The 27,150-nt window shown below is 42.7% G+C and overlaps 1 protein-coding gene across 2 annotated transcripts; it reads left to right on the plus strand.

Annotated features, from left to right (window-relative positions):
- Positions 1–290: 290 nt before the first annotated feature.
- Positions 291–21,761, plus strand: atp8b3 (ATPase phospholipid transporting 8B3). Of its 2 annotated transcripts, none has more exons than XM_038716174.1 (29): positions 291–395; positions 668–760; positions 1,014–1,078; positions 1,578–1,669; positions 1,806–1,919; positions 2,564–2,662; positions 3,281–3,342; positions 4,014–4,086; positions 4,351–4,421; positions 5,080–5,171; positions 5,308–5,466; positions 6,429–6,517; positions 6,607–6,800; positions 6,920–7,128; positions 8,274–8,305; positions 8,509–8,665; positions 12,308–12,496; positions 12,794–12,906; positions 13,563–13,730; positions 14,086–14,197; positions 14,331–14,406; positions 14,500–14,623; positions 17,502–17,688; positions 17,773–17,996; positions 18,100–18,183; positions 18,317–18,541; positions 20,227–20,365; positions 20,459–20,589; positions 21,144–21,761. In XM_038716174.1, the coding sequence occupies exons 3-29, from the start codon at positions 1,054–1,056 to the stop codon at positions 21,354–21,356; spliced, it is 3,453 nt and encodes a 1,150-aa protein (XP_038572102.1). In that variant the 5' UTR covers positions 291–395; positions 668–760; positions 1,014–1,053; the 3' UTR covers positions 21,357–21,761. The 2 variants fall into 2 exon arrangements, with proteins under 2 accessions (XP_038572102.1, XP_038572103.1); XM_038716175.1 differs by having other exon boundaries at positions 1,053–1,078.
- The last annotated feature ends 5,389 nt before the right edge of the window (positions 21,762–27,150 follow it).

The raw sequence follows: 27,150 nt of genomic DNA on the forward strand, positions 1-27,150 counted from the left end.
TTATTTAGGTTAGTTTAAAAAAGTTCACCCAGTTAGTGTGTCTGGAATTATAGTTTGTGTTAGTTTACTACATCTAAACATGTTTCTGTTTTTACAGGAAATGTCTTCCACTGGCCTTGGAGCCCCACCTCCATTCCTCTTTCTCTCCTCAGGTTATGTGCACAGGGAGTACAGTATGTGATACTGGAGCCTTCACATGGGAGCGAAGTGAAGGCGGGGCTGGGAACATGTCGTACCAGCCCAAGGAGAAAGAGAAAGGAGGAGGATGGATGAACCAGGTGTGTGGTATGAAAAGCAGCTGAAGAATGGTTAAAACAAACGAACATGTTTAGCGGTCAGTAGGGCTTAATGATTGATAGCTCAGCTATGTCACCTGGCTGCAGGTAACAATGCAGGTAAATGCATGACTCTTTCCTATTTGCGTGGGTTATTTATGTGCAGCTGCTTATGATTCATTTCAATAACAAATTTACTATTACCAGCTTCACAAACAGGATCCATTAAAACTCAAAGCAGGCTAATTTAATGTCCTTTCAGCCTTTACTCTGTGTTTATTAATTTGTTTATAAATGTGGTCTAGGTATTAATTACTTAGCAACAGGTCAAATGTAGCGTAACAGTCATTAATTACAGTTCTTGTGCTGAATCATCTGCACATTAATTGCAGGTTTAATGCAGGTGGTTGGATCAGAGCAGCATCAGTTCTCTCTCACCAGGAGTGCTTATGCAGCTTCCAGCAGAGACTCAGCCAGAAGAGTTGGTAAGGAAAACAAGCCTTCACTTCACCTTAGTTACATTTTGTTTATGTAATCAAGTGCTTAAAAAAGGATATTTAAGTGTTTGGAGAGCTACAGTCGGCAGATGAGTCTGTTTAGATCAGCAGCAGTCATTTCTAACCTTTTCCCTGCTATGGTATCGGTAAGCATGGTAACGCAGTGTAATGAGTTACAAGACTCAGAAATGTATCTAAGCAGCATACGCAGGCAATTCACTCTGTTGTCTCCTTCAAATAGGACAACCAGAGTCTACTAACTTCTGAGTCTCCTCAGCAGCATGGCCAAGGAAAGTGTTGAGTCTGGTACGTCTCTTTTGATCTCATCCTTTATTTCCTTTTTTCTTCACCTGCTGCTTACTGTCTGTTTATTATAATGTATTATTATCTTTATTTAATACTCTCTGTGTTTACGTAGAACATTCTGAGGTGTGTGGAGTTTAGGGTTTTTGATTCAAAATGAACAATAACATTCATATCCATTAACATAAACTATCAGTGTCATATTTACGTAGCAGCCTGCATGTGATCTTTTATCAAGTTTGAAAGTTTCTCCAATAAGAGATCATGTTTCTTCAGCAGATGGTACTAGATTTATTTTTGCCTTCTTGAGGCTCTGAATGGGTGATGCAAGAATCTCTTTAAGATATGGTTAACAGCGGGACACTACTTACGCTTGCATATTAATACACATTCACAGAAGCACACACACACATCCATCTGCTGTTTGCCGATGTAAATGATAATTTGAATCATTGTGTGGAAATAGTTCCTGAGCTAAGAGTAAGCCTTACGTGTCTGACAGGCCTCACATGGGAGGTGAGGGCAAACAGCCGCCACTACCACAAACACAAACAGAAGAAATCCTTTCTGTGCTTCTGCTGGGGACGATACGCGGTGAGTCAGTCACACACATGCTTTTTCCCTCCACATAGTACCTGACACCTGTTGGCATGCTGATGCACTGAGAAACAAGTTAATGTGTTGATATGTATGACTCTCTCTCTCTGTTGCTTTTCATGTCGATCGCCAGGACAATGTGGTGCGCAGCCACAAGTACTCCCCTGTGACTTTCCTGCCCCTGACTCTGTTTGAACAATTCCAGCGAGTGGCCAATCTCTACTTCCTCCTCATGGTGGTGTTGCAGGTCAGATAAAAGCTCTGCTGTCTCTCATGCTTTGATTCCAGAAAATCTGACTTGATTTTGATTTCTTTTACAGGTTCAGCTTTAGTTTTTTGATGTATGATGTTTACAACATAGACACATGCAAGAGACGTGACTGTCTGTAAGGAACAAAACAAAATAAAACATACAAATTAAAGTAATTGCTACTTTATTGGGACTGTAGTATAAAACACGATTATCTTTTTAATTTGAATGTGCAGACAGTCTGGAGTCATGGCAATGGGCCTGACACTGTGATATCCATATACAGTTTGATGAAATGTGCCTAACATCATGGTGTGTCTGTGACATAGTCTGTTGAGATAACGACTGTAATTATGATTTTCTTTTCTATATGCAAAGTACGGTTGACAGGCAAAATTTGCCTACACGATGACACACCTTACATAAACCCTTTTTCAAAAAACCACAAAGGTCTTTCCCAGGATGCCACTGCAAAAATCACTTAACCGTGATTGGATTTGGCCAGAGCTTTTGACTGTTTAGTCTAGATTTGCAGTGTAGTTATTATTATTACTTGTGGAAGCACATTGTGTGTGCGTATGGTATGTACAGTTTGTGTGATTCTTTTTCCTTCTGTATCCACGCTTGCATGCGGTCTCCAGTGTGTTCCTGTCATCTCATCCATCCCGTGGTACATCACCATCATCCCGCTGCTCACCGTACTCTCTGTGAGAGGGCTGAAAGATCTTGCCAACGACATGGTGAGACCACCAGCCATTCTGTCCCCTCAGCCTTGGGGCGCCTGGGAGGGGGACTGTCCCTCAGTGATGAATGCACCCGCTCACACACAAATGCATGAGCTTAAACACAAATATACGACCAGCCTCACGCATGCATTTATGCACCGGGCACTTAAGCATGTACGCACTCTTTTCTCTCCTTCATTGTCCTCACTGACTCCTTGTCCTCTCCTCTCTGACAAAACCAGTCATCCCAGTAGCATTAATTTTCTCTCCTATCATTAAAGCTTTTCCTTTTAAATGCAGGCGTGATGTTTTGCATGGAGAATTCTCTGGTTAAGTGCATCACTGAGTTACGGTCGTTAACAGCTCTGGGTGAAACGCTTGCTTGACCCCTCTCTATTGACTAATCATTTAGTGGATGGTGTAAATCTCCCTGCTGGTGTCACTGTAGAGCCCCCTAATGGTGTTTCTCCTTTCTCCTTTCTCCTGTTCAACCTCTCACGGCCTCCCTCACTCCCTCTCACACGCTCCCTGTCCATCACTCTTTTTCTCCATGTCACGCTTCTCAATCTATATCTTTCTCCTCTCTCATTACCTTTTTCGGTCCGTCTCTTGCTCTCTCCATCTCTGTTCCAGGCAAGGAGACGCAGTGACTCCAAGATTAACTCCCGACCCTGTGACGTACTCCTCTCCCAGAGGTGAATACAAAGACGGTTCTCTCAGGACTCTGCACAGTTCCAGTTTGAAACAGCCCTCTAATGAAGCTCTAATGAAGTGTGAATGAGTGAATCTCTAAATGGTCCCTTTGTGCATTAGAGCAGGGCAAAAACACAGAGCATTTGCCACACCTATCGGAAGTCAAGAACCATAACCCACCTTTTGTTTTTTTTCAGTCTGTTTCTGAGACTTTTATATTCCAGATGTACTAATAAACAGAAAGACTAAACTACTGGTATGGACACATATAAAAAGTCATATAAAGAGTTTTCTTATAGAAGGAAATTAGGTATTTCTATGTATCTGAACTTATCGTAATTGAAAACATAGGCCTGCTCTGCTTTTATTTTTGAAACAAATTATTCACAACATTAGAAATATAGCTTAGATGTAGTTGTTGTCTAATGTTAGTTTCTGTGTTAAAGGCAATCTTTTTGGTATATGCTAGTCGTACATTTTAAAATTTGACACTGGCATTTATTTATTTGCGTCTTTAATATGAAAACATTACTTTTGCTCTATGAAAAACAAAGTTGTTGTGTTTTGTATGGCTATTGCATATTTAGGAGTTTTTGAATAGCAAACTGCAAGAAATGTAAGCAAATGATTTGATTTTTTTTCATACACTCACTCTTTGTTTGTCCTCTCTCAGTTTCAGCACAGCACAGTGGAAACATGTGTGCGTGGGAGATGTACTGCGAATCCGCAAAGACCAAGTCATTCCTGTGAGATTTCCAATTTACACACAGAACACAGAAACACAGAAATTAACTGCAAATAGAAACAAAGTGTCTGATTCTTGTCTGATTAGTCATTTTTGTGCAATAAGAAACATTATTTACTATTTTTCTGGATTTAAGTGGAACATTTCATCATGTCAGCATGGAGCAGATGAAGCTTTAAATATTTGAATATATTCTCCGTAGAGCTCTATTTGTGTTTACAGTAAGTTTCCACTGAGCCCTCTCTTTTTTCATTTTTCTACCCAGGCTGACCTTCTCTTCTTGTGTAGTTCAGAGCCTCACAGTTTGTGTTATGTGGAAACAGCAGATATCGATGGGTAAGAAACACAGTCAGCGTAATTATTTAACTTTCTAATCATTATACTAGTAATAGTAGTAGTGGTGCATTTTTTTGCAAAATATTAAAACAAGTAAAAAGGATTTTACAACATAAAGACTATGAATGTAATGTATATAGTAGTAAAAATAATAGCATGAATAGGAAACTTTAAGATTTGATTTTAAAGGTGCTATTGATTTCAGAGGTTCTATATCAATGGGGCCTTGAAGGCAAAATAATGTGGTCACTTTTAAAAGGTCTAAAATCATTTATACACTCTGGGACAGTCAGAGGGGCTCAGCCTGCACATCTGAGGCTTTGTGGTGGCTCACAGAAGGGTAAAAGGTGTATGATATATTTAGGGTCTTACTGTATATGGTATAGCTGGGATCAGTGAAAGAATGGTATCAGTTTGCTTTATGGGATTTTGTCATTTTCTTACCAGATTAAAACCAGTGAGAACTAGTTACAGAGATTATAGTTACATGTGGTTTAGTGCAGATTAAAGACCTTTTAATGTTAAACAACCAAAGAAAATAATATTGCTTAACTCTATACACATACCAACTGCACACTGCCTTGACTTTTTCTTATTATTTCTAATGAATGAGTCAACTGTTTAGTGTTGGTATAACTTGTAACTTCTCTTCATTTAGAGAGACTAACCTCAAGTACCGGCAGGCGCTCAGTGCTACACACAATGAGCTGACCTCTCACCCCTCAGAAGAGACGCTTGCTGCCTTTGATGGTGAATAATTGTTTCCTATTAAGAATGTAAATTCAGATGTGATCATTTTAAAGTAGAAGAAAAATACACAAGTAAACTTTTGACATAAATGCATACTTGTCCTCAGTAAGAACAAATGTAACATTTCATTTTACAGGTGTGGTGTGGTGTGAGGAGCCCAACAATCGCCTGTACACCTTCAGAGGCCAGCTGCACTGGCGAGGAGAGTGTCTTCTGCTGGACAACGAGCACATCCTCCTGAGAGGAACAGTCCTACGCAACACAGAGTTCGCCTACGGGTTGACCATATACACTGGTACATGTAGACAAATGATGTTTGTGAGGGGTGGGATGATACACTTTTTGTCCATTAATGATCTTTCTGTTGAGTCTAACAATGACACTGAGGCAAACAGAATGAAGGCAGGCCCTTATGTATGGCATAAGGCCCCATGGAGGTGCGTGATAACTGAGGTAGAAGTATTGCAAAATATTTTTCTGGCCAGGCCACCTGTCCTCATTTCACCCTCTACTGTGGCCTCTACTTGTTTCAATGACACATTTTATTATGTAAAATACATTATACTGCTAATTATGGACAGTACTTAACTCCTGTAGCTGTGTCTTAAATGTGGGTCTGTTAACGTCTTGCAGATTACAGGCTCCTCCTGTCTTTTAAGTGATCATTGATCGGATATTACTGGACTAGGCAGAGGTGTCATGGATCTCACTGCTATGACCCTTTCAGTTCTGGTAAAGCCGATCAATAGATCAAATTCTTCCAGAGATGGGGTTTAGACCATTCATCAGAGACTGTCTATCTATGTGACCCCACTCCAGCCTGATTATAGCTCTAACCCTCCTGACACACCCTTGACACATCCTACTTTGAATTATGCATGATTAGGGTTGACATGTTGTTGCTATAGTGAGGCTAAGTTGGAATGAGTTTCTGTTCTCGACCAATTTGAAGATATGGCACACCTTCTCAGTATTTGTCATTTTTTTACACATGCAGCTCAACATCACTGAAAAATATGATGTTGATACTTTATTGATGCCTGCAGGAGAAATTCTCTCTTCCCACTGACCTCTTGCCAGTGGGGTCAGACACCCCTGGAACTGGTAGGGATTCAGCATCTTGCTCAAGGGCACGTCAGCAGATACTTACTGACACGAGGGCTTGAACTTTCACCGTCTGGCTGCAGGATGGACTCCCAACTCGTTCGGCCAGGCCGCCGCAGCGATAGCATTTAATAGTTGTCTGTTCTGTACCAGGCGCGGACACTAAGATCCTGAGGAACTGCGGGAAACTGCGAGTGAAGATTACTCAAACGGAAAAAGTTTTCAACAGAGTGGTGATTGGGGTGAGTGGGTAAAGGGCAGGGAGATGATGAGCATGAGGCATCTTGTGGAATTATTATAAACTGTGTGTGTCTATATTCTGGATCTCTAGATTGTCCTGTCTGTGCTGCTGACAGCTTTGCTTAATGCCGTCGGCAATGGTGTGTTTTCGAGCTGGGTCATGAGCCACACAGGGTTTATCTCCCCTCTGGTGGTCAATGGCAGTCCCATCTACACAGCGTTCTTGATCTTCTGGAGCTACATCATCCTGCTCAGCCCTGCCATGCCTATTGCTCTCTACATCACGTTAGTTCCATCTACAATACTGCACTCATTTGAGGGAATGCAGGAAGGTGGAAATACAGCTGTATTTGTGTGTATACTTTCTTACTGTGTATTTGTCCTCCATGTCTGTTTGTTCACAGGTTAGAGCTGATTCACACAGTCCACAGCCTGTTTATTGGCTGGGATATGGAGATGTATTGGCAGCAGGCAGACAGACCGGCCCAGGCCAGGAACACCTCACTGAGTGAGGAGCTCGGCCAAGTGGGATACCTGCTGAGTGACAAAACTGGGACACTAACTCAGAACTGTCTGCTCTTCAGACAATGCTGCATAGCTGGGGAGATCTATGGTAACAATAAACTGAAACCAACAAATGATTTTCTAACCGGTGGACCAATTTTCTTTACCAAAATGTTACTTTCTATGTGATATTTTTATTGTCTTTGTTAGAAGAAAGCAACACCCCAATGCCAGCACTGCTACTTACTGCATTAAAACAAAGTATCTTTATCTGACCTCAGGCTGCACGGGTAACTAGAAACTAAAATTCCAACTACTGACAGACTTATTAATCAAATGACCTTGCACAATTCAGTTAAAAAAAGTGTTAAAAAAAATAAGCAGAAAGTACAAAAATGGTGTATTGAAATCCTGAAAAGTGGAGAAAGAAGTGAAAATGGACAGAAGTTGAACAGACTTGTCCATCAGTATTTGAAAGAGACCATTCATTGCGACTAATTGCACTAATGTGTAATTCTCAGCATGATACAATAGTGTTAGCAATAAGACACCTTTCATATTTATGTTCACTCAAAGAGTTCTTGTTTGGCACTTGAATGCAATCCAGTCTGTGTCCAAGAATGTGTGACATTACACGATTTTATTCTGTCTAATCAACACAGTAATTTGCTTCCTTATTATTCATTTACATTTAATTTTAGTTTGATAATGACCAGAGAGAAGGGTTTCTTCACTGGCTTACGGTGGAACAAAGATCCCTCTGGGATCCCTAAATGAGAGTAAATCTAATCTACAACTATTACTGGCTAGTGTTAAATATATATTGTTATACTTGAACTAGATACTACTAGAATACTAGAAAAATGCAGCTGAATGACATCACTTCTGATAAACCGTACCCCAGTGATGGTCTGACTGAAATCTACAGCACCTAGCAGCATCTACCCAATGTATTTTCCTATTCCATTCATTTATAAAAAGTCCTTCTATAACAATTTGTTACTGTCTCAGATAACCATGTACAGTATTTAGATTGTACTGTGCATGGAATAATACATGTCTTTTTTCTGTTTTGATATCAGCATTATATATTGGCCATCGGCTGCATTAGTTGTTGAAAAACACATATCGGTCTGCCACTTGCCCACGTCTGCATTTCTCTTCTTTCTTGTGGATATTCTAATCATGTACTTTACCTCCATTTTCTCTATTTATTGCAAGTCATTAAAAACAATAATTTCTCCACTTTCACAGGTGATGCATCAGTCAGAGCAGAGGATACACAGGTGCCATATAATTACTCTCAAATCTGCATCTTTTGTTCTTTCTTCACCTCTCCTTGAATATTTACAATGTTTATGTGCTTGTTTTTGTGTCATAATGTCTGCTGTAAACAGCATTAGACTCTCTTCATGCCACAATTGGAACACTGTATAATGTCAATGCACCATAACCCTTATTGAATCATCTTTTCACTGTTTGTGTGCAGCCCATGGACTTGAGCTGGAATCAGTTCTCCCGCGGTGGTCTGTTGATGTCGGCTCCCAGCCTGGTGAAGAAGCTCCGAGGACAGCAGTGCCCACTCAGCAGACAGTTCCTCACGGCGCTGTCTTTATGTCACACTGTCATGGCAGAGTGGAAGGAAGGTTTGTGTTTTTGTGTGAAAGTATCCATATTACCCATTTGAAAAACCTCAGGTCATACCTCAGACAACACTGGTTTGTTTTTGATGAAATGTTCGTATGTGATTCATGTTTTCCGCTTTGTTTTTAAATTAAACCAACAAGGGTGCTACAATTAAAGGTTAAATAACCTGTATATGTTATTTCTGACATTACTTGTCAAATGCATTTTTGTCAGTTACAGTTGCTGGAAAAAGTATGTGAACCCTTTGGAATTACATGGATTTCTGCATAAATTGGTCATAAAATGTGATCTGATCTTCATCTAAGTCACAACAATAGATGAACACAGTCTGATTAAACTAACACAACACAAACAATTACATGTTTTTATGTTTTTATTGAACACACTCTGGAAAAAGTATGTGAACCCCTTGGCTAACGACTTCTCCAAAAGCTAATTGGAGTCAGGAGTCAGTGACGCCCGCCCAACGGACTATGTTCCTAGGGGTGGTGTGGGACTCAACGACGATGCGGGCCCACCTGTCTCCCGCCCGCATCGAGTCCATTTTTTCCTCAGTGACCAGAGTGCATTTAGGCCGTGCCATCACTGTAAAACACTTTCAGAGGGTGTTTGGTCTCCTGGCAGCGGCGTCCAGTATAATAACTTCTGGACTACTGCACATGAGAGCCTGGCAGTGGTGGCTAAAATTCAAGGGATTCTCCCCGCGGGGAAATCCGCTCCGTCTGATACGGGTTACAAGCAGGTGCCTTCGTTCCCTGTCTGTATGGAGGAAATCTTGGTTCCTGTCCCAAGGCCCCGTGTTGGGAGCGATCTGTCGCCGAACAATTATTTCAACAGACGCCTCACTCACGGCACAGGGCGCGGTCATGGACGGACGCTTTGCGAGAGGCTTCTGGCAGGAGCATCATTTCTCCTGGCACATAAATTGCCTGGAAATGTTGGCGGTATTCAGAGCGATAGAGAGGAGTTTTCTGCCCACTCTCCGCAGTCGCCACGTCCTTGTCAGAACCGACAATACGGCAGTGGTGGCCTATTTGAATCACCAGGGGGGTCTGCGCTCGCGCCCGTTATGCAAACTGGCACATCAGATCCTCCTGTGGTCCCAGCAGAGACTGCTGTCCCTCAGAGCGATGTACGTCCCTGGGACCCAGAATCAGGGAGCAGACCTGCTGTCGAGGGACTTGTTTGCGTCTCGAGAGACTATGCACTGTCCCCTGTGGTTCTCCCTCTCGCCCCCAGCCCCGCTAGGGCTGGATGCCATGGTGCAGACGTGGCCGAGGCTGTGTCTGTATGCCTTTCCCCCAGTCGCTCTGCTCCCGGGGGTTCTGGAGCGGGTCCGTCAGGACGGCGTCAGCCTACTACTAGTAGCCCCGTTTTGGCCGGCACGAGTGTGGTTCTCGGATTTAATATCGCTCCTGGAGGGCCTGCCCTGACAGGTCCCTCTGAGGAGAGACCTGCTGTCCCAGGCGGAGGGCTGGATCTTTCACCCACACCCCGCCCTGTGGCAGCTGTGGGTCTGGCCCCTGAGGGGGTACAGTTCCTGGAGGCGGGCCTAATGGCAGGAGCGGTCGAGACACTACTCAGCTCTAGAGCCCCGTCCACGAGAAGGATGTACGGCCTGAAGTGGAATGTGTTCGCCACCTGGTGTAGAGAATGGGCGGCGGACCCAGTTACCTGCTCGGTAATTATGATACTGGAGTTTCTCCAGTACCGTTTCTCCGCGGGCCTCTCCCTGTCCACGCTCAAAGTATATGTGGCTGCCATTGCAGCATTCCACGCCCCTCTGAGTGATGGGCCCTTGGCGAGGCTTCCACTGGTCATGCGCTTCCTCCGTGGAGCCCGGAGGATGAGACTTGTGACTCGTTCCAGGGTTCCCACCTGGGACCTGGCAGTGGTTCTCGAAGCGCTGGCTGAGGCCCCCTTCGAACCCCTAGAGTCGGCTGAGGCCAAGCACTTGACCCTTAAGACGGCCTTTCTCCTCGCTATCACCTCTCTGAGGAGGGTGGGGGATTTTGGATGGAGTTTGCCCCAGGGAGGGTCAGGGCCATCCTGCACCCTTGTCCAGGCTATGTCCCTAAGGTTCCGTCCAGTTTGGCAGGGTCCACGATGCTGCAGGCGTTTCATCCCCCACCTCATGTGACGGCCGAGGACGGGAGACTTCATCTGCTCTGCCCTGTCAGAGTGCTGAGTATTTACACTCTGAGGTCTTCCCGGTGGAAGACCACAGTTGCTGGTGTGTTTCGGATCCCCCAAGGCTGGGCTCCCCGCTTCTAAACACACCATCAGCAACTGGATCGTTCAGACGGCACCCGTGCGCTCTCCTTTTAGTCGTGCCTCAGGTTTTTGCACGCTGGGGGCAGGTGGGGTTTCAGCGCGGCCTAAGTGGGTATCTCATTCCCATAGTGTCGTCACCGACGCTGTTCGAGTTCCCTCGAAGGGGAACATCTCGGGTTATGTATGTAACCCTTGTTCCCTGAGAAGGGGAACGAGACACTGCGTCGGTCCGCCACACCTCACCCCGCCTGGAGTGCCTTGCTTCATAGAAGAGGGCTAATGTGTCCTGTGTGCCGGCGTGCTTATATATGCCTCTGGTTACGCCGTCATACGCTACCGTTCTAGCAACACCAATAGGATTGGAGTAGTTTCATTCATAATTCAGCCCTGCCACGCCCAGAGGAATTCCCATAGTGGCCGTCCTGCAAAGATAACTGCATGAGCACAGAGCCGAATATTCAATGATTTTAAGAAGAATCCTAGAGTGTCAGCTGAAGACTTACAGAAATCTCTGGAACATGCTAACATCTCTGTTGATGAATCTACAATACGTCAAACACTGAACAAGAATGTAGTTCATGGGAGGACACCAGATGGCAAAAACATTGCTACAAATCTGAAGTTTGCAAAAGAGCACCTGGATATTCCACAGCACTACTGGCAAAATATTCTGTGGACAGATAAAACAAAAGTTGAGTTTTTTGGAAGACACACACACAACACACAACCCTATGTGCGGGGGAAAAATGCACAGCACACCAATATCAACACCTCAACCCAACTGTGAAGGATGGTGGAGGGGTAATCATGGTTTGGGGCTGCTTCGCTGCCTCAGGGCTTTGAAGGGTGGCTATCATTGATGGAAAAATGAATTCAAAAGTTTATCAAGAAATTTTGCAGAAGAATGTAAGGCCATCTGTTTGCCAATTGAAGCTCAAAAGAAGATGGGTGAAGCAACAGGACAACGACCTAAAGCACAGAAGTAAATCAACAACAGAATGGCTTTAGCAGAAGATTCATTAAATCCAAGGGTTTACATACTTTTTCCACATTGCTCTGTTAATGTTTACACGGTGTGTTCAATAAGAACGTGAAAACATATAATTGTTTGTGTGGTATTAGTTTTATCAGACTGTGTTTGTCTATTGTTGTGACCAAGATGAACATCAGATCACATTTTATGACCAATTTATGCATAAATCCATGTAATTCCAAAGGGTTCACATACTTTTTCCTGTGACTGTATCTTCCAACCCCTAAATCACTGGTCTGAATCTGATATAATAACCTGTATGCACAAAGTTTCTGACAATTCCCAGAGCACAATATGTTTACCTCTACCTTGTGTGCTGACCTCATTCCTCCAGAGGCTCCAGTTTACCAGGCTGCGTCCCCAGATGAGGAAGCTCTTGTTGGTGCAGCCAGGGAGCTGGGCTGGGTCTTTCTTTCCAGGACAAGAGATTTTATTGTTGTCTCAGAGCTGGGTGTCACTCGCCAATATCAGCTGCTGGCACTGCTGGACTTTACCAGCAAGAGAAGACGCATGTCTGTACTGGGTGAGAGTAGCCCTCTAAATACACACTAACAGCATACTGTATCTCTTGTAATCTTTTGCACTCACCTCACTCTTTTTCCACCTCTGCTAAGTACTATAATAATAAGTGGTGGTGATGGTACAGTGGATAAGATGCATGCCTTTGGTGTGAGAGACCCGGGTCTCCCTTAACCCCTAGTTGCTCCAGAGGTGTGCGACCTCTGACATAATTAGCAATTGTAAGTAGCTTTGGATAAAAGCATCAGATAAAGGTAAATAATAATAATTTTAAAACAATAATTATTGTTTTATCTTTCAGTGAGAGAGCCGGAGGGTGGGTTAAAGCTGTACTGTAAAGGGGCGGATATAGTGATCCTGGAGAGACTGCAGAAGGACAGTCCATTTCAGGAAAGGATTGAAGAAGCCTTGGAGGTGATGAACCATTAGTGTGTGGTGTTATTGAGCCTACTATTTATATGATACTCTGTTAGTATTTTTTAGTTTTCATTTCTGTATTAAGCATTTCAAAATCCTACTTTACACAAATGTAAAACTTTATTAGTGATTTTCATGGTCACGTATTTCTTTGCCACCCCTGGGGTTTCGATAAACTACTAAGACTAAGAACCTACAGCCTGCTAGCAGATCTGAGAGTCACAGCGGTGCTTTGAAATAAATACCCTTCTTAGCTGAGTGTGTTAGCATGCTAACATTTGATAATTAGCACAAAGAACAATCTGCTGAGGCTGTTGGGAATGTTTTGCAGGTATTTCATCATAAAAAGAAATATTGGACAAATTGAAATTATTACTTGATGGTGGAGCTAGATGAAAAGTTAAGGAATCAAAGCCATTAGAATTTATCCTCAAGGGGACATTAACATGCCAAATTTTATGGCAATTCATCAAGACATTTCACTCCAAACAGAAACCAACATTTCTCAATAGATTTTAGAGCACGTAGTTGAGATGTGCCTGCCAAGACATGTTTATCTCATGTTTTCTGTCAATTCTTCAATTCTGCCTGAAGGATCACTCAGTAAATAATGTGCAGCCTATCAAATAACGTGTTAACTTATCTTCTATCAGTTGTTTGCCCAGGCCTGTCTGAGGACTTTGTGTGTTGCGGTTCGATCTGTTCCTGAGGCATCATGGGAGCAGTGGAGTAAAACTCTGGCCCAGTCTGCTGTCATGGCAACCCGTGACCGCGACACACAGCTGGAAAAGCTATATGATCAGATGGAAAGGGATCTGCAGGTAGGATCCTACTGAATTTGATTTTCACGTTTATTGTCATCCTCCATTTAAAGTGATATAGCTGATCAGTGACACAGCATAACTAATACAGATAACTCTTTAAATCAAGTGTTTGCTTAGTGGTGCCTGCCCTTTAGTTTTCCCTAAAGTTTCATATATGTAAAGCTCAAAGTAGTAAGTAAAAATCCTTGTTTCCAAATGACTTTGGTGTGTTGGTGTTGATTGTTTTCATGTTATGAGGTTTAATGTCACTCATATTATCTCTTTGTCTCCTTGTTACAGTCATGTTACTATGCATTACAGCCAATATCCTGTACGAATGCTAAATACTAATTTTTACTTGAATGTTTCGTAGCTTCTGGGGGTGACAGCAATAGAGGACCGGCTTCAGGAGGGAGTTCCTGAGACTATTGCTCTGCTTAAACAGGCTGGGGTTAAAGTATGGGTACTGACTGGGGACAAAAAAGGTATTGTGACATACTGTAGCAGGAGGTACGAATGGCTCCATTTGATTGCTGTGCTGTAGCTACATGAAAACAAACTGTCACTGTGGTGTCTTTTCCTCTGTCTTTCCTGCTCCCTCTTTCTTCGTACTTGTAGAGACTGCAGTGAATATTGGATATTCTTGCAAACTACTGGATCCTGATACCAGGTTACTGGAATGGGATGAGCTGAGGTTAGCAATGATAAAAAAAACAAAAAACAATACACACACACTCATGCACACACTCACACACTCTCATTGGTTGTTGTGTGTTTGCCCCTGCAGACAGATACTCCAGTCCCCAGACCCAGGGGTCAATTTCTTCAAGGCCAGACAAACAGATCTGTGGGCTATAGACAAGGAGATGACTGGAGCAAAGACCGCAGTGGTCCTTACTGGACCTGAGCTGGTAAACACTGGACACAGGATGGCCGAATAGCTGTCATCACGTGGTTTGCAAATACCTCTGTATCATGAAACACCAAATAAGGAGCCGCATTAGCATTAATTTGGAGTCTTTGGAATTCCCGAGAAAAGTGTGTGGTTTATCTTTAACTGCTTAATGCTCCAATATGTTCACCAACTAGTTGCTAACTGTGTCTGTCTGCTGTTTGGTAATGAACAGATAGTGTACAGTGCACTGTCTCCTTGACTACCGAGCTCTACAGAGCTTTTTCCCTGAAAACCGCTACCTGCAGCCTGAAAATAGTGCTGATGACAGTGGTGCGACTGAACCAAACAGCAAAGCTGTAAAAACAAAACGAGCTTTGAACACTGTAGATCTGAGGTGACAATTGTCTGTGGGTTTGTCTCTGGAAATGACCCATTACATTACTTACCCCCGTCATATCATCTGACCCACTGTTAGTATAAAAATATTATTGCAGCCTTAAATATACACTGCTCAAAAAAGGGAATACTTAATGATAACAGTATAACATCATGCCAGTTAAACTTCAGGGATATCAATCTGTCCAGTTAGCAAGCATTAACTATTATGAATCAGTGCCACTGGATTTGGTGTAAATGAAAGTGACAACAGGTGCATTGGAGAGGCAACAGCAAAACAACCCAAAAAGGGAATGGTTTTGCAGGTTGTGGCCACAGACAATTGCGCTCTCCTTATCCTTCCTGACTGTTCTCTAGTTTTGTGTTTTACTAGTGTCCTTGTCACTACTGATAGCATGAGGCGCTGCATGCAGCCCATTCAGGTTGCACAGGTAGTCCAGCTCCTCCAGAATGGCACATCCATACATGCAAGAAGGTTTGCTGTGTCTCCCAGCACAGTCTCAAGAGCATGGAGGAGATACCAGAAGACGGCTGTTACACGAGGAGAGCTAGGCAGGGCCACAGAAGGGCAACAACCCAGCAGCAGGACCGGTATCTGCTCCTTTGTGCGAGGAGGAACTGACATCAAAGAGTCTGAAGATGCTGCAGTGAATGTTATACTGCCTGCAACATCATCCAGCATGACTGTTTTGGCGGAGTGTCAGTTATAGTCAGGATAGGCATATCCTTGGAGGGTCTAGCCAACAGTAGCATGACTGCTGTTACTGGTACCAGAATGAAATCCTCAGAGCCATTGTCAGACCTCATGTGACCAGAGTGTGAAGGCAGTGATTGGATGACGAAGGCATTGATGCCATTGACTGGCTCTCATGTTCCTCAGACCTGGATCCAACTGAGAACCTCTGGGAAGTTATGTATTGATACAACGCCGCCAAGTAGTGCTACAGACTGTCCAGGAGCTCACGGATGCCCTGATCCAGGTCTGGGAGGAGATTCCCTAGGACATCATCCGCTGTCTCATCAGGAGCATGCCCAGATGTGTAGATACGTGAAAAGATAAATTAAAAGGGTATTACTAACTAAAAAAGATATGTTGCGAGGGCTCGCCGACAACGCCACCTAGGGAACACAGGTTCTTTAGAAATCGGGGTTGGAGCAGAGCAGAAACAAACCACAGGAGCTAAATTAAATGTTAACAATCAAGCTCCACGGATCGCTCCGCCTGCTCCGCAGTCCTCGCCGCTTGTCGGTTTCCTACAACAGATGAAGCATTGGCGAGTAGTGTGCTCATGTCAGTCAACCTGCACCCTATGCCTCACGACCCCGGCTCTGCAGCTCTCCCCTGCCTGGTCCTCTGTGCCGCCTAGCTTAAGATACGTAAACTGTTACTCACAGTCGTACTGTTCGCCAAGGCCTGAGTGGAAGCGCGTTGGCGGACACTGGCTGCTGTGGTCGTCTACTCGCGTTGCTCCTGGCTCTGGCTCCCGAATCAGCCCGGCGTCTCCCTGCAGGCCTCTATAGCGACTACTCTCACGATCGCCGCTGCTGCGTCGTCTCGGCTGCCGCGCCGGTTCCGTCCAAATCAGTTGCTTCCCCACAGGTCTCTCCTAGCTGCTGTCCTCCTTCTCAATGCCCCCCTGCTCAGCGCCCAACGAGCTGGCCGGCTTTCCCTGCTGCTCTCTTCACCCACCAGACCTCCATCTCCTCCGGCCTCCCCGCCGTCACGCTCCTTACCTGACTACTTCCTTATCCTGCCTCCGTCTCTCTCCCCCCTCCCCCCCGACACCCCGAATACCTTTGCTTCATTTAAAAAAATGAGTCCTGTCCAATCGGTTGTCAGCTGCCACACCTATTGCTCATTAACATGTGATCAGTAGTGGTGAGAGGTTTAAGGGCAGTCCAGTTAGTAAGTAAAACTTCACAAAAACACACATGCATTAAAACACACCACATGCGATAAAAACTGAAATAACGCACATAAAAAGGTAAAAAGGCACAGCACGCAAATTAAAACACACCAGAAGCATAAAAAGTCACACAGATGTTTTTGGGAGTACAGGCATGTGGAGGCCATACACACTATTGAGTCACATGAGGAGTTGCTGATGAAAATAACACATGTTGGCTCAGCCTGTGATTTAAATTTTTTACTTTGATTTTCAGGGTGATTTTGTATCCAGCCCTCAGTCGGTTTGTGGTTTTAGTTTCCATTGACCATTGTTACATAATTTTGTTCTCAACAAATTATACAATTTAATGTAAAGATTTTGAACTTTGAACTATTTTGTTCATCGAGATCTGATGTGTGATTGAAGTGTTCCCTTGATGTTTTTGAGCAGTGTATATACTGGCGGAATTAAAATGCGTTGTGAATGCTGTCCACATCACTATAAGAAACCCAGAATTACTGGTGAAGAATCCTCCAAAGCTCCATTAGAAGGTAGGGACATTTTATAGAAATAAAGAGCTATTTGTGTTGTGATGGTGTTGTACTCTAGGCAGAGTTTGACCAGAGACCAGAATGGGGGGCCACATTCATGAGCCTGGCAGAACAGTGTCAGTCAGTGCTATGCTGCCGTGTAACACCTGGACAGAAGGCCGACATTGTCACGTTGGTCAGGAAACACACCAGCTCAGTCACCATGTCCATCGGGGACGGTGCCAATGACGTCAACATGATCAAGAGTAAGTCAGGTTAAATGAAAAGATGACAGTATTTCTCTCGCTTTCGATCTGTCTTTTCTAACTGTTGTCCTTCCCTAACATCAGCGGCTCATGTTGGTGTGGGAATGGCAGGAGTGGAGGGAGGTCAGGCAGTGCACAACGCAGACTTTGCATTGTCCCAGTTCAGATTTCTGCAGAGGCTGCTACTGGTCCATGGGCGCTGGTCTTACAGGCGCATTTCCCTCTTCTTGCGCTACTTCCTGTTTAAGACCTGTGGCTTTGCTCTCGTGCACATATGGTTTGGTTTCTTCAATGGCTTCAGTGCTCAGGTTAAACATACATTGATAAAATCCTATGACACAATAACTTTCAAGTCACATAATAAACTAAGATTAAACATGGAGAAAACATTCAAAATCTTCTCTCTTGCAGTCCCTGTATGAGACTTGGTTCATCGCTCTCTACACTGTCTTATACACAGCATCCCCAATAATGTGTGTGGCCTTCTTTGAACAGGTGAGACAGTTTAAGAGATGAATGTTTTCATGAACTCATTACACATTTGAATGTCAGCACTTGCATCAGTTCATTTTCACAACAGAAAACAATTGAAGTTTGGAGTCATAATGCTTCATCCTGCCTCTTGTAGGACATGAGTGCAGAAAGCAGCCTGAAATGGCCGGAGCTGTACAAGTCTGGACAGAGACAGGAGCTCTCCAATCCTATGATGATGTCCTTGTCGCTCCTGTATGCTGTCTACACATCGCTTGTTCTCTTCTTCATCCCGTTTGGAGTGTTTTACAACACAGCCTTGGACTACCAGACCATGGCAGTCACTGTCTCCATGGCAGTCACGTTCACTGCCACCATTGAGGTAAGGATAAAAAAGCATAATGAAAATGTAAAAACAGAAGAGAAATGTTAGACATTATATTTATCACATAATCTAAAAGTATCTTTATGAAATTATAATGAACTATTTATGTCATAATGTGATGCTATTTAATTTGACAGAGCTATTACTCAGTTTAATGTAATTAGAAAAAACACACAATGATCATGCGTAATTATATCATATATAAATTATGATGTTAAAATTGTTTAATTGCTTAGTTATTTGGTTGAACTAATAGAAAAATGTATCTGTATTTAAGAGATATTGGAGAATAAGCAACACAAGTGTTCTGTCATACAATATCACGGCATGGTTGAATAGTAAAATCAGAAGCAAGGTGGTGAAGTTTCCCAGTATGGTTGTTTGATGGTTGTGTGATAATATATTATTATATGTTTGACTGTGTGGTTTTGATCATTTTATTATGTTGCAGTTAGGTGAAGGTTCCCATGGTAAAGTAGCTCATTAGAAGGATTTCTTATCTGACTGTCCTTGATAGGCCTTCATCTTAGGACAGTTGGTTCATACTCCCTTCTTCCCTAAGACAGCTGCGTAATACCCTTGAGTATAAAGACACCTGTTTCTTCATTGGCTCTTTGTCTTACACTCTACAGACTGGTTGCACTCTGTGTGTTTGTCTGACCCTTTTGGAAATAATAAAAACCCTTAATAGATGTCTGGATTGAATTCTTTATTTCAGAAGTCTCACTTAAGGAAAATTTCCATTACAGTGGCTAGTAAACCAATCAGAAGGCCGTTTTGGGACTCTTTGAGAACAGATAGTGAGGAGGAACGCGCTGTGTATCACAGAGGAACATTCTCATCCCCTGTTCTTTAATTTTAAACAGCTACAATATACCTTTGGTAACAAAGACCACTTCTCCCAGTTAGAAGATGTTTTCTTGTACTTTATAACTTAGACTCTTCATAGTATATTGTGTACTGTGTTTTTATGTTGTAATTAGGTGCCAGATGGGCCAAAGACAATTTTCCACCTTGGTGAACGATCTGTTGTGTTCTATTCTATTCTTGTTCGGTTCAGTTCTATTGTATGCTATCCATGCTATTGTGCTATTGATATTGTATTCTGTCATTTCTGTCCTATTCAAGATTCCTTCACTGCTATTTCTTCGTGTATTTGCATACATGAATAATGAAATGTTGTTCCCCAAAGTGCCAGTTGGTAATAAAAGCAATATCAATCATAAAAACTGTTACAATAGTATATTTCTGAGCTATATTTGAAATATATAGGGGTTAGAGGGTGTGCCGGTGTGATGTGAGTGTATTAGTCAGAAGGGGCACAGTCCATTGATGAGTCTGACAGCTTGTATTCACTGTGTTTGGTCCTGTGCCATTCAGTTAATCTATTCTGTTATTTATGTTCTATTCTGCTCTGTTTCTATTTTGGTACCATCATTTTATTCCAGTCTGTTCTATTCAAAACTAATCTAGACCATTTCTGTTAGCCCACATGATTGTCATTTCTACCTGTGTCGTGTTAATTTGTTTTTTTTTTTACAGTTGGCTGGGAAATACTAATACATTGTTCAGCTGTATTTTATTTCTAAAGCAATTTTTTTTAAATAATTTCCTCGCTGATAGCTACAATACTGTAAATCCAGATATGCCACTCTCCTCTGATTACAGTGCTTGTCTTTCAGATTTTGCTGGTGACCAGATACTGGACGAAGTTCAACATAGCAGCTGTGTGTGTCTCTATGGTGATGTTCTTCATCTGTACCAGGATCACCCACAACACTCGCCTGTTTGAGAGATCACCCAGTGACTATTACTTTCTCGGTACACTTCTTCTCATCTCAGTGCACGCCTATTTTTCTGATGTTCTATCATTATACCTGGGAACAGGTTTGATTATTCTGTGCATTTCGTCAGGTGCCTCTGATATGGCCTTCATCGATCCAGTTGTATGGCTCACAGCTCTGCTCGCTGCGTGGACGGCTGTTTTGCCCTCAATGACTGCCCGTACTCTTAATGTCATCCTCACCATCCATGACAAACACAAGGTGAGAGAATCTGAATGCAAAAGTAAAGTGACCTTCACTAATGCCTGGATGTTGGTACAAAAAAATTTATTGAAATTGGTGGGACAACTAAGAACACAGAAAGTTAGTACCCATACACCCATCTCAACCCTTTTCCAAACTGTTTAAGACTTAAGAGTTTTAAAGATCTATAAAATGCTTCCAGACAACCTTAATCAGGTGTTTTGGAGAAAAAGCCCACTTGCTACATAATTTTTTCAGGATTTCTCTCAGTAATAATTCTTCAGTTGTGTGCATCCTACCAGGTTCTGACAGGAAACTGTGCTCACTGCTGTTGACCATTTAAAAAACACAAGTGTTTGACTTGAGGACCAACTTAAGATGATTCTGAATTTGGTTGCCATTTCATTTTATTTTGGAGCTTTAAGAAGGCTGAGCTTGAATACTAAACCTGTTTTCTAATCTTACATGGGGTGAGTTGTTCCCCATTTACCAAGTTAGAAGTTTAATTGCTATAAAAACAAAGCATCAGCGGTAATGCTCACTGAAGTCCCTCTCACCTGGCTGTGATGTAGGTCCACAGTGTATCCCGTCAGCCAGTAGAGCTGAGGTCCCAGCTGATAAGAGGAATGTCTCTTCGCCGTTCGTCTTATGCCCTCTCTCAGGGAGCCGGGCCTGGACGCCTCATCACTTCAGGGACCTGCTTTCGCAGCACGGCGGCGCCGGTGGATGAGAAGGTGACCACAAATGACAACACAAGGCCAAATTCAAATGAAGGACAACAGTGAACCACCAAATGGCTCATTAATAATGACTGATACATTTAGGATGTTGATATAGGAAAGTATGTAATCATATGGATTATTAATTTAACAGAATTGAAACGATGATTCATTATATGTCTGTTCTTGAGTCTTTGTGGGCAATTCTTAATAGAGCCTGCACTCATCTTTCGTATAGCTACTACTTTCCAATTAAGTAAATTACAGAATGTACAAAATACATTATGTACTATACATCTTGTGTATTGTCTTTACATAGACTGTTTACCTTTGTATGAATATCTCTGATCTTTGTTGTTTGAGACTGTTGTGGAAAAAAATCAAATTTCCATCTGCTGGGGTCTCAGGGGATTTCCTTTGAAGATCAATCCAAACACAATAAACCAACAGCACCGCTTTGTTTTACAATTGTTTTATTTGTTAATTTATTTCAAAACACGCAATTTTACCCATATTATCCTTTTAAGTTTTTATTTTTCTGTAACAGTTATTACTCAGATTTTTTTCCTTCTCAAAAGTCTCAACTAGAGTGAAACTAAAAGTCCTTCACAGGCTCTCCGGCTTCTGCAGTGGGGGGAGGGAAAAGAGGCTTTCTGACCAGACAGCATGATTGGGTTTATCCCTTGTTTCTGTGTGGGTGGAGGTGTGTGTGGGAGTTTACACCAGTGTGTGTATATGTATGTGTGTATGTATATATATATATATATATATATATATGTGTGTGTATGTGCGTGTGTGTTTAAGTGCAATAGGTGGAATATCCACATGGCCGGTAAATCACAGGACCCGTAGAGCAGCCCAGAGAGCTGAACATTGTCTTCTAGGTTTGGTAGCCAGATTGTCTTACCTTCTTTTCATTTTATCTTTGGTTTCAGCAAACACTCTCAAAAGGCAGACTCACCCTCTCCAGCGTGTGCCTGTTTGTTTGTGGGTTTTTCTGTCCGAGTGCAATATAATCCACCATCTCCAGACGACTTTGTAAACTTAAGTAAGTACAATGTAAGTGTCTTTGCATTGATTGTGGCCCTTCCTTGGCGCTGGGGACAAAGACGGTCTAACATTGTAGTACAAAGGAGCCATGAGCGGGGAGGATCCGCTTCCAAACATCAACATGGACTCCATTTTGATGTTAATGGCAGTTTGGGGCATTCATGTAAAGCTGTACGACATCAGTCTGGTGAAACATGGGGTGCTGTAGTGCTCTTCTCTCCTCAGCCACTCTCTACTGTACCCTGAGTGACTGGGGAATTCACTGCCCGCTCAGAGGGCGGGAGGGTCAAAGTGTGAGCGGGAGTGTCTAAATGTCAAGGGAAGGGAGGGGGGTGGGTTTGAGGGTTGTACACTCTGACCCAGCAGCAACGATTAAGATTGGGGGGGTCAGGTGTTTGCATAGTTCTCTGTGCAAAAGCCACCAACCGGAGCCACTTTTATTCCTCGCGGTTGGTTACATCATCATTATATTAGCAGGAAATTGTGGCGGGTGATGGGAAATATGGTCTTTGCACCACAGCTCTTGTTTTCTACTCCTGCAGTGCACTACATTGTGGCATTAGGAGTACAGGAGGGTGAAAAGTGACAGGGCATGAGGAGGGAATGACTTTAAAATGTCTAATGAGTTTTGGTTCAGGGTGTGTAACCGAGTCATGTTGAGGTTGAACATGGATGGGTGATGGAAGATGGATGTTTTGGAGAGTGGAGGTGTGGTGGGGCAGTCGTTTGGCAGTCTGGCACTACAGCTCGTCACAATTCAGAGAGCCTCTTTTCCCTTGATTTTTGTTCTTCCGTCCTCCTTCCTCCTCCCCACTGGCCTGCCCTCTCTCTACCTTTTTTCTTGTTTTGAAACTGATTGTCTTCTACCATCACAAAGACACTTGGTTCTGATTGATTAACAGGTAACAGAAGAGGGAGAGCACAGTGTGACTGGGGGTGTCTACATCAGTCCCATTGGCAACCGTCGATCCCCACAGTGGAAAGACGCACACATATGCTGTTTGACAGTAAATGCTGACGACATTTTGGGTTAGATTATCAGTTGCCAGATGGTACTGCGGTTGGTTGGTCAGTCAGTCAGTAAGAAATGGTTTTAAATTTTCGCATGACAAATATTGCAACCCATTGTAAAGGAACATAAAAAAGAAACACTTTCTTTCACATAGGTACAAATGAACACACATACACAGATTGAAGAAAAGCATGTAGACAGACATACAGGTATATTCAAGGCCGCTCGGGCCTGTGTGTGTCCCTCTGATTAACTCCAAGTAAACAGCCTGTCTTTGGAAAAGCAAGACACACATTTCAGGACCCGAGTCAGGACCACAAGCTGAGGAATGAAGATTGAATGCTATTGATTGGGAGGAGAGGAGTTTGACCTCCCCCAGCACACACTGCCCCCTACTGTCTGGATTTATATACATCAAAGAAACATGGGGAAAGGGGAAGGGTTGCAACAACACATGCACACAACCAGTGAATCCAACAGTGACGGAAATTCTAAAAACAAGAACCCCTCCAACGCCTAAAACCCAAATCCTCCCACCCATTTTTTTCTGTTTTGATAACCAAAATATCCCCCACCCCTTCTCCACCCACTCCCAAATCTTTCCATCCTCCTCCTCTCCCCACAAAATCACAGGTCATTCCTGTTGGTTTCTATACAGTTATACAATATCCATGCACAAAAGAAAAAAAGCGCACCTTCTTTTCAATAGGAGGTGCTGGTCTTTAATATTCTAAGAACATCAGGAGCACTTGAACACACCCAGGAACCTTCAAAAGTAACTGTGAAATTGTTTTTTTTTTTCAGAGAAAAGACAACTTAAAGGCAGAAGAAAGCTAACAATGAGTAAAAGGTTATTCCTCCTTTGGTTTAACATCAGATTTTTGCTTTAGAATTCATCCCAAATTATATTTTAGTCATTTCTTTTTTTTTTTTTTCATTGTTGTTTTCCTTTAAATCTACCCACCTTGGAGAGAGCTTTAAACTAAACATCTAAAGTGAGTAGCTCTCGCACCTCTCTCTCTCTATTCTAGCCTTCTCTTCTGTCTCCTCTTTTCTCATGTAACCCTCCACAGAAACATTCACAATGTCTTTTCCTTTATGAAAACAGTAAGTACATGCCGTAGCAAAAACAAACAAGAGAACATACGAGAAAAATGAGCAAACAATTAAAAAGGAATTTAACAGTATAAAGCTTCAAGTCACAAGTTCCAAAACTAACTATCATAGTATCATAGTTTCATAATCATTGTTATCATTAGCATTATTATTTTCAGTCTAAATTACATAAAGTTTACATGAAAGGTTTTTGAGGTATTTCAGAATTAATTGTCAACACACGCCTACCGAGTCTTAGCACTAGCCAGGGGGAGAGGTCGACTGGACAGACAAGGTGGAGGGAGGAGAGAATTTGTGTCTATAAACTGTCAGTGAGACTTCCACACTTTTCTAGTGCAGCCTCTGTGCTTGCACGCAGTGGAGAGAGAGAAAGAGACATTAGTGGGAACGTTTTACAATAGCAGCCCTCTGAGCGCTTAAAGCCTCTGCCATTTTACCCCTCTCTTTCTCTGGTACACAAAAATATCTCTGATGCGAGAGAGGTAAAGTGGCTGAGAGTCTTAAGCACACCGGGCCGAGAAAAAAAAAATCTAAACACAAAGGCTGTGAGCTACTAGAAGATACAGTAACAAAGACTGACAGATTAAGGAGTAACATATAATTTTGTTTCAAATAAATAGCGTATAGAAAATGTTTTATAGACTTTCTACATGATAAAGTGCTTGTATTCTAGTGTATCAAGATGGAAAGTCAATATAGGAGAAAATGCTGACACAGCCCCGTCTGTGTCCCTCTCTTTGGCCCCCCTTTCTGTCCATCCAATTATGGGTGCATTGTCTGAATGTGAGTGCATGTTTATAAATGGCTGTGCAGCTATATGCATGCACACGCTTGGCTGTGTGTGTGTGTGTGTGTGTGTGTGTGTGTGTGTGTGTGTGTCCAGTGCAGTCCCACCCGTGGTTGAAGGGAAAAGGCACTCAACTCTGTCTGCAAGGCAGCCACCTCCTCCTATGTGGCACGATGCAGTCTGACTGCGCTGTTAGTACGAATGTGCATGTGTGTGTGTTATTTCGTCAGTGTGTCTGTAACGGTTCTGGGCAAAGAGGGGGGGCTTTTTCGTGTTCTTTTTTTTTTTGGTTTGTGTGTCCCCCTAGGCAGTTTGGGACTGGTAGGCTGCAGTATCTTTGGTATTAGTGGCGGTTTCACAAACCACTCAGCTTAGTGAGGTAGCCACATTGGTTCTCACTACAAACAAATGTCATTTTGTCAGCCTAATACCTAGAGCTGAATCTAGCTATTTACCTATGCTCACTGAACTGTATACTACAAATCGATTTTAGCTCATCATCCTTTGGTGACGTTAACTCACTGCTTACAGCAACGTGAAGTTTGTCAGTACCTCTCAATCAACTCCTCTACAATGTCCATCTCTTATCTAATCTGCACCGCTAATCTGACTACATTGTTGGAAATGCTACAGTTGCATCTTAAGACCATACAGATATCTATTGGGTCCCGAGCTTTACCCCCACCCACCCTCCAATAAAACACACTGAATCAGCCAGGACATTTGGAGGTCATGTATTGTCCCCCTCCATTTTGCCCCATCCGTGGGGCTCAGCTTAAAGGGGGCTGAGAGTACCACAGTTCCAACATGAAATGCCAAAAAAGAGAGAGTGTCCGTCATTTATTCTTCTCTTCAGCAGCTCCCTGTTGTTCTTTTTTTTTTCTCTCTTTCTCATGTGTAGATGTCTCGTCCGAGTCTATATTCACATAGAACGCAAAAAAAAATATGTCCTTCATTGGCCTCGGTCCTTGCATCCCTCTTTTTTTTCCTTTTAAAAAGTCCTTCCTTTTTTGTTTTTGATTTATCAACAAGGTGCCTTACTTAAGCACAACAGAGCACAATAGTAACAAGAAATAGAAACTTTGTGTCTATGGTACTAATTAAATACCCGCATCAATATAGAGAGGAAGAGAGAAAGAGAAGGGGGCAATGGGGTTAGAGGGACAGAGGAGGTAGAGAACCAAAGATAGAATGAGAGTTTTATTCTTCAAAATGTGTCCAGTTATGTGTTGGAGACATTTTCTATTTGTAACACATACTGTATGTGTGGTATCTTGTCATTTGAGGTTTGGTTATTGTATGCCTTAAAATCTGATTCTTTTTTTCCATTTTTTTACTAAAAAAGTATATTTTAATTCAGTTAAAAGCTGATTGTTGGTTGCTATGGCACACACCGCCCGTCATCAGTGGGGCACACTGTCGCTGTGTGTGAACCCTAGTACCATATTCTTTGATTCGCATTAAGGCAGTAAGCATTGGCACTAATTATTGTAGCATTTTGACAGCTGGGTGTGGTGGTTAGCTTTGGGTTAGCTTCTGATAACCCTTGTGTGGGAATTAGCCAGGAGAATTGGTTTGAATCACATCTGTCGAGAGCCTTTTTTTGCAAACAGATTGGATGAAAGGATGGAAGAATGATTTGACAATATATGAAACCTCCCGAAATAATCAAATGTGTCTGTCTCAGTAAGCCTTTCTGTTACTTTTTACTCTGTTGTACTTTTCTATACCCTCTTTGTGTAATTTCTGTACTTGTATTTTGCGGTTTCTGTAAGATTCGGATTGGCTAAACAAATCCCTGCCTTTGCTAAATCCCTGCATTTTCAGCATTCAGTTTAACCATCCCCCTCCTCCGGCTTCACCAGTGCTGGTTGGATGAGGAACAACAATAGGAT

The sequence above is a fragment of the Micropterus salmoides genome, unplaced genomic scaffold (genome assembly GCF_014851395.1).
Source record: "Micropterus salmoides isolate LMB-PRFRI ecotype aquatic unplaced genomic scaffold, ASM1485139v1 Ms_hic_scaffold_13, whole genome shotgun sequence".
NCBI classification, from domain to species: domain Eukaryota; kingdom Metazoa; phylum Chordata; class Actinopteri; order Centrarchiformes; family Centrarchidae; genus Micropterus; species Micropterus salmoides.

Bases quoted from the DNA above. Each gene is read 5' to 3' on its own strand.
- atp8b3 (XM_038716174.1), top strand. From the start codon at position 1,054: ATGGCCAAGGAAAGTGTTGAGTCTG. The intron at 1,670-1,805 runs GTGAGTCAGTCA...GTCGATCGCCAG, and splicing joins TCTGCTGGGGACGATACGCG to GACAATGTGGTGCGCAGCCA. The intron at 2,663-3,280 runs GTGAGACCACCA...TCTCTGTTCCAG, and splicing joins AAGATCTTGCCAACGACATG to GCAAGGAGACGCAGTGACTC.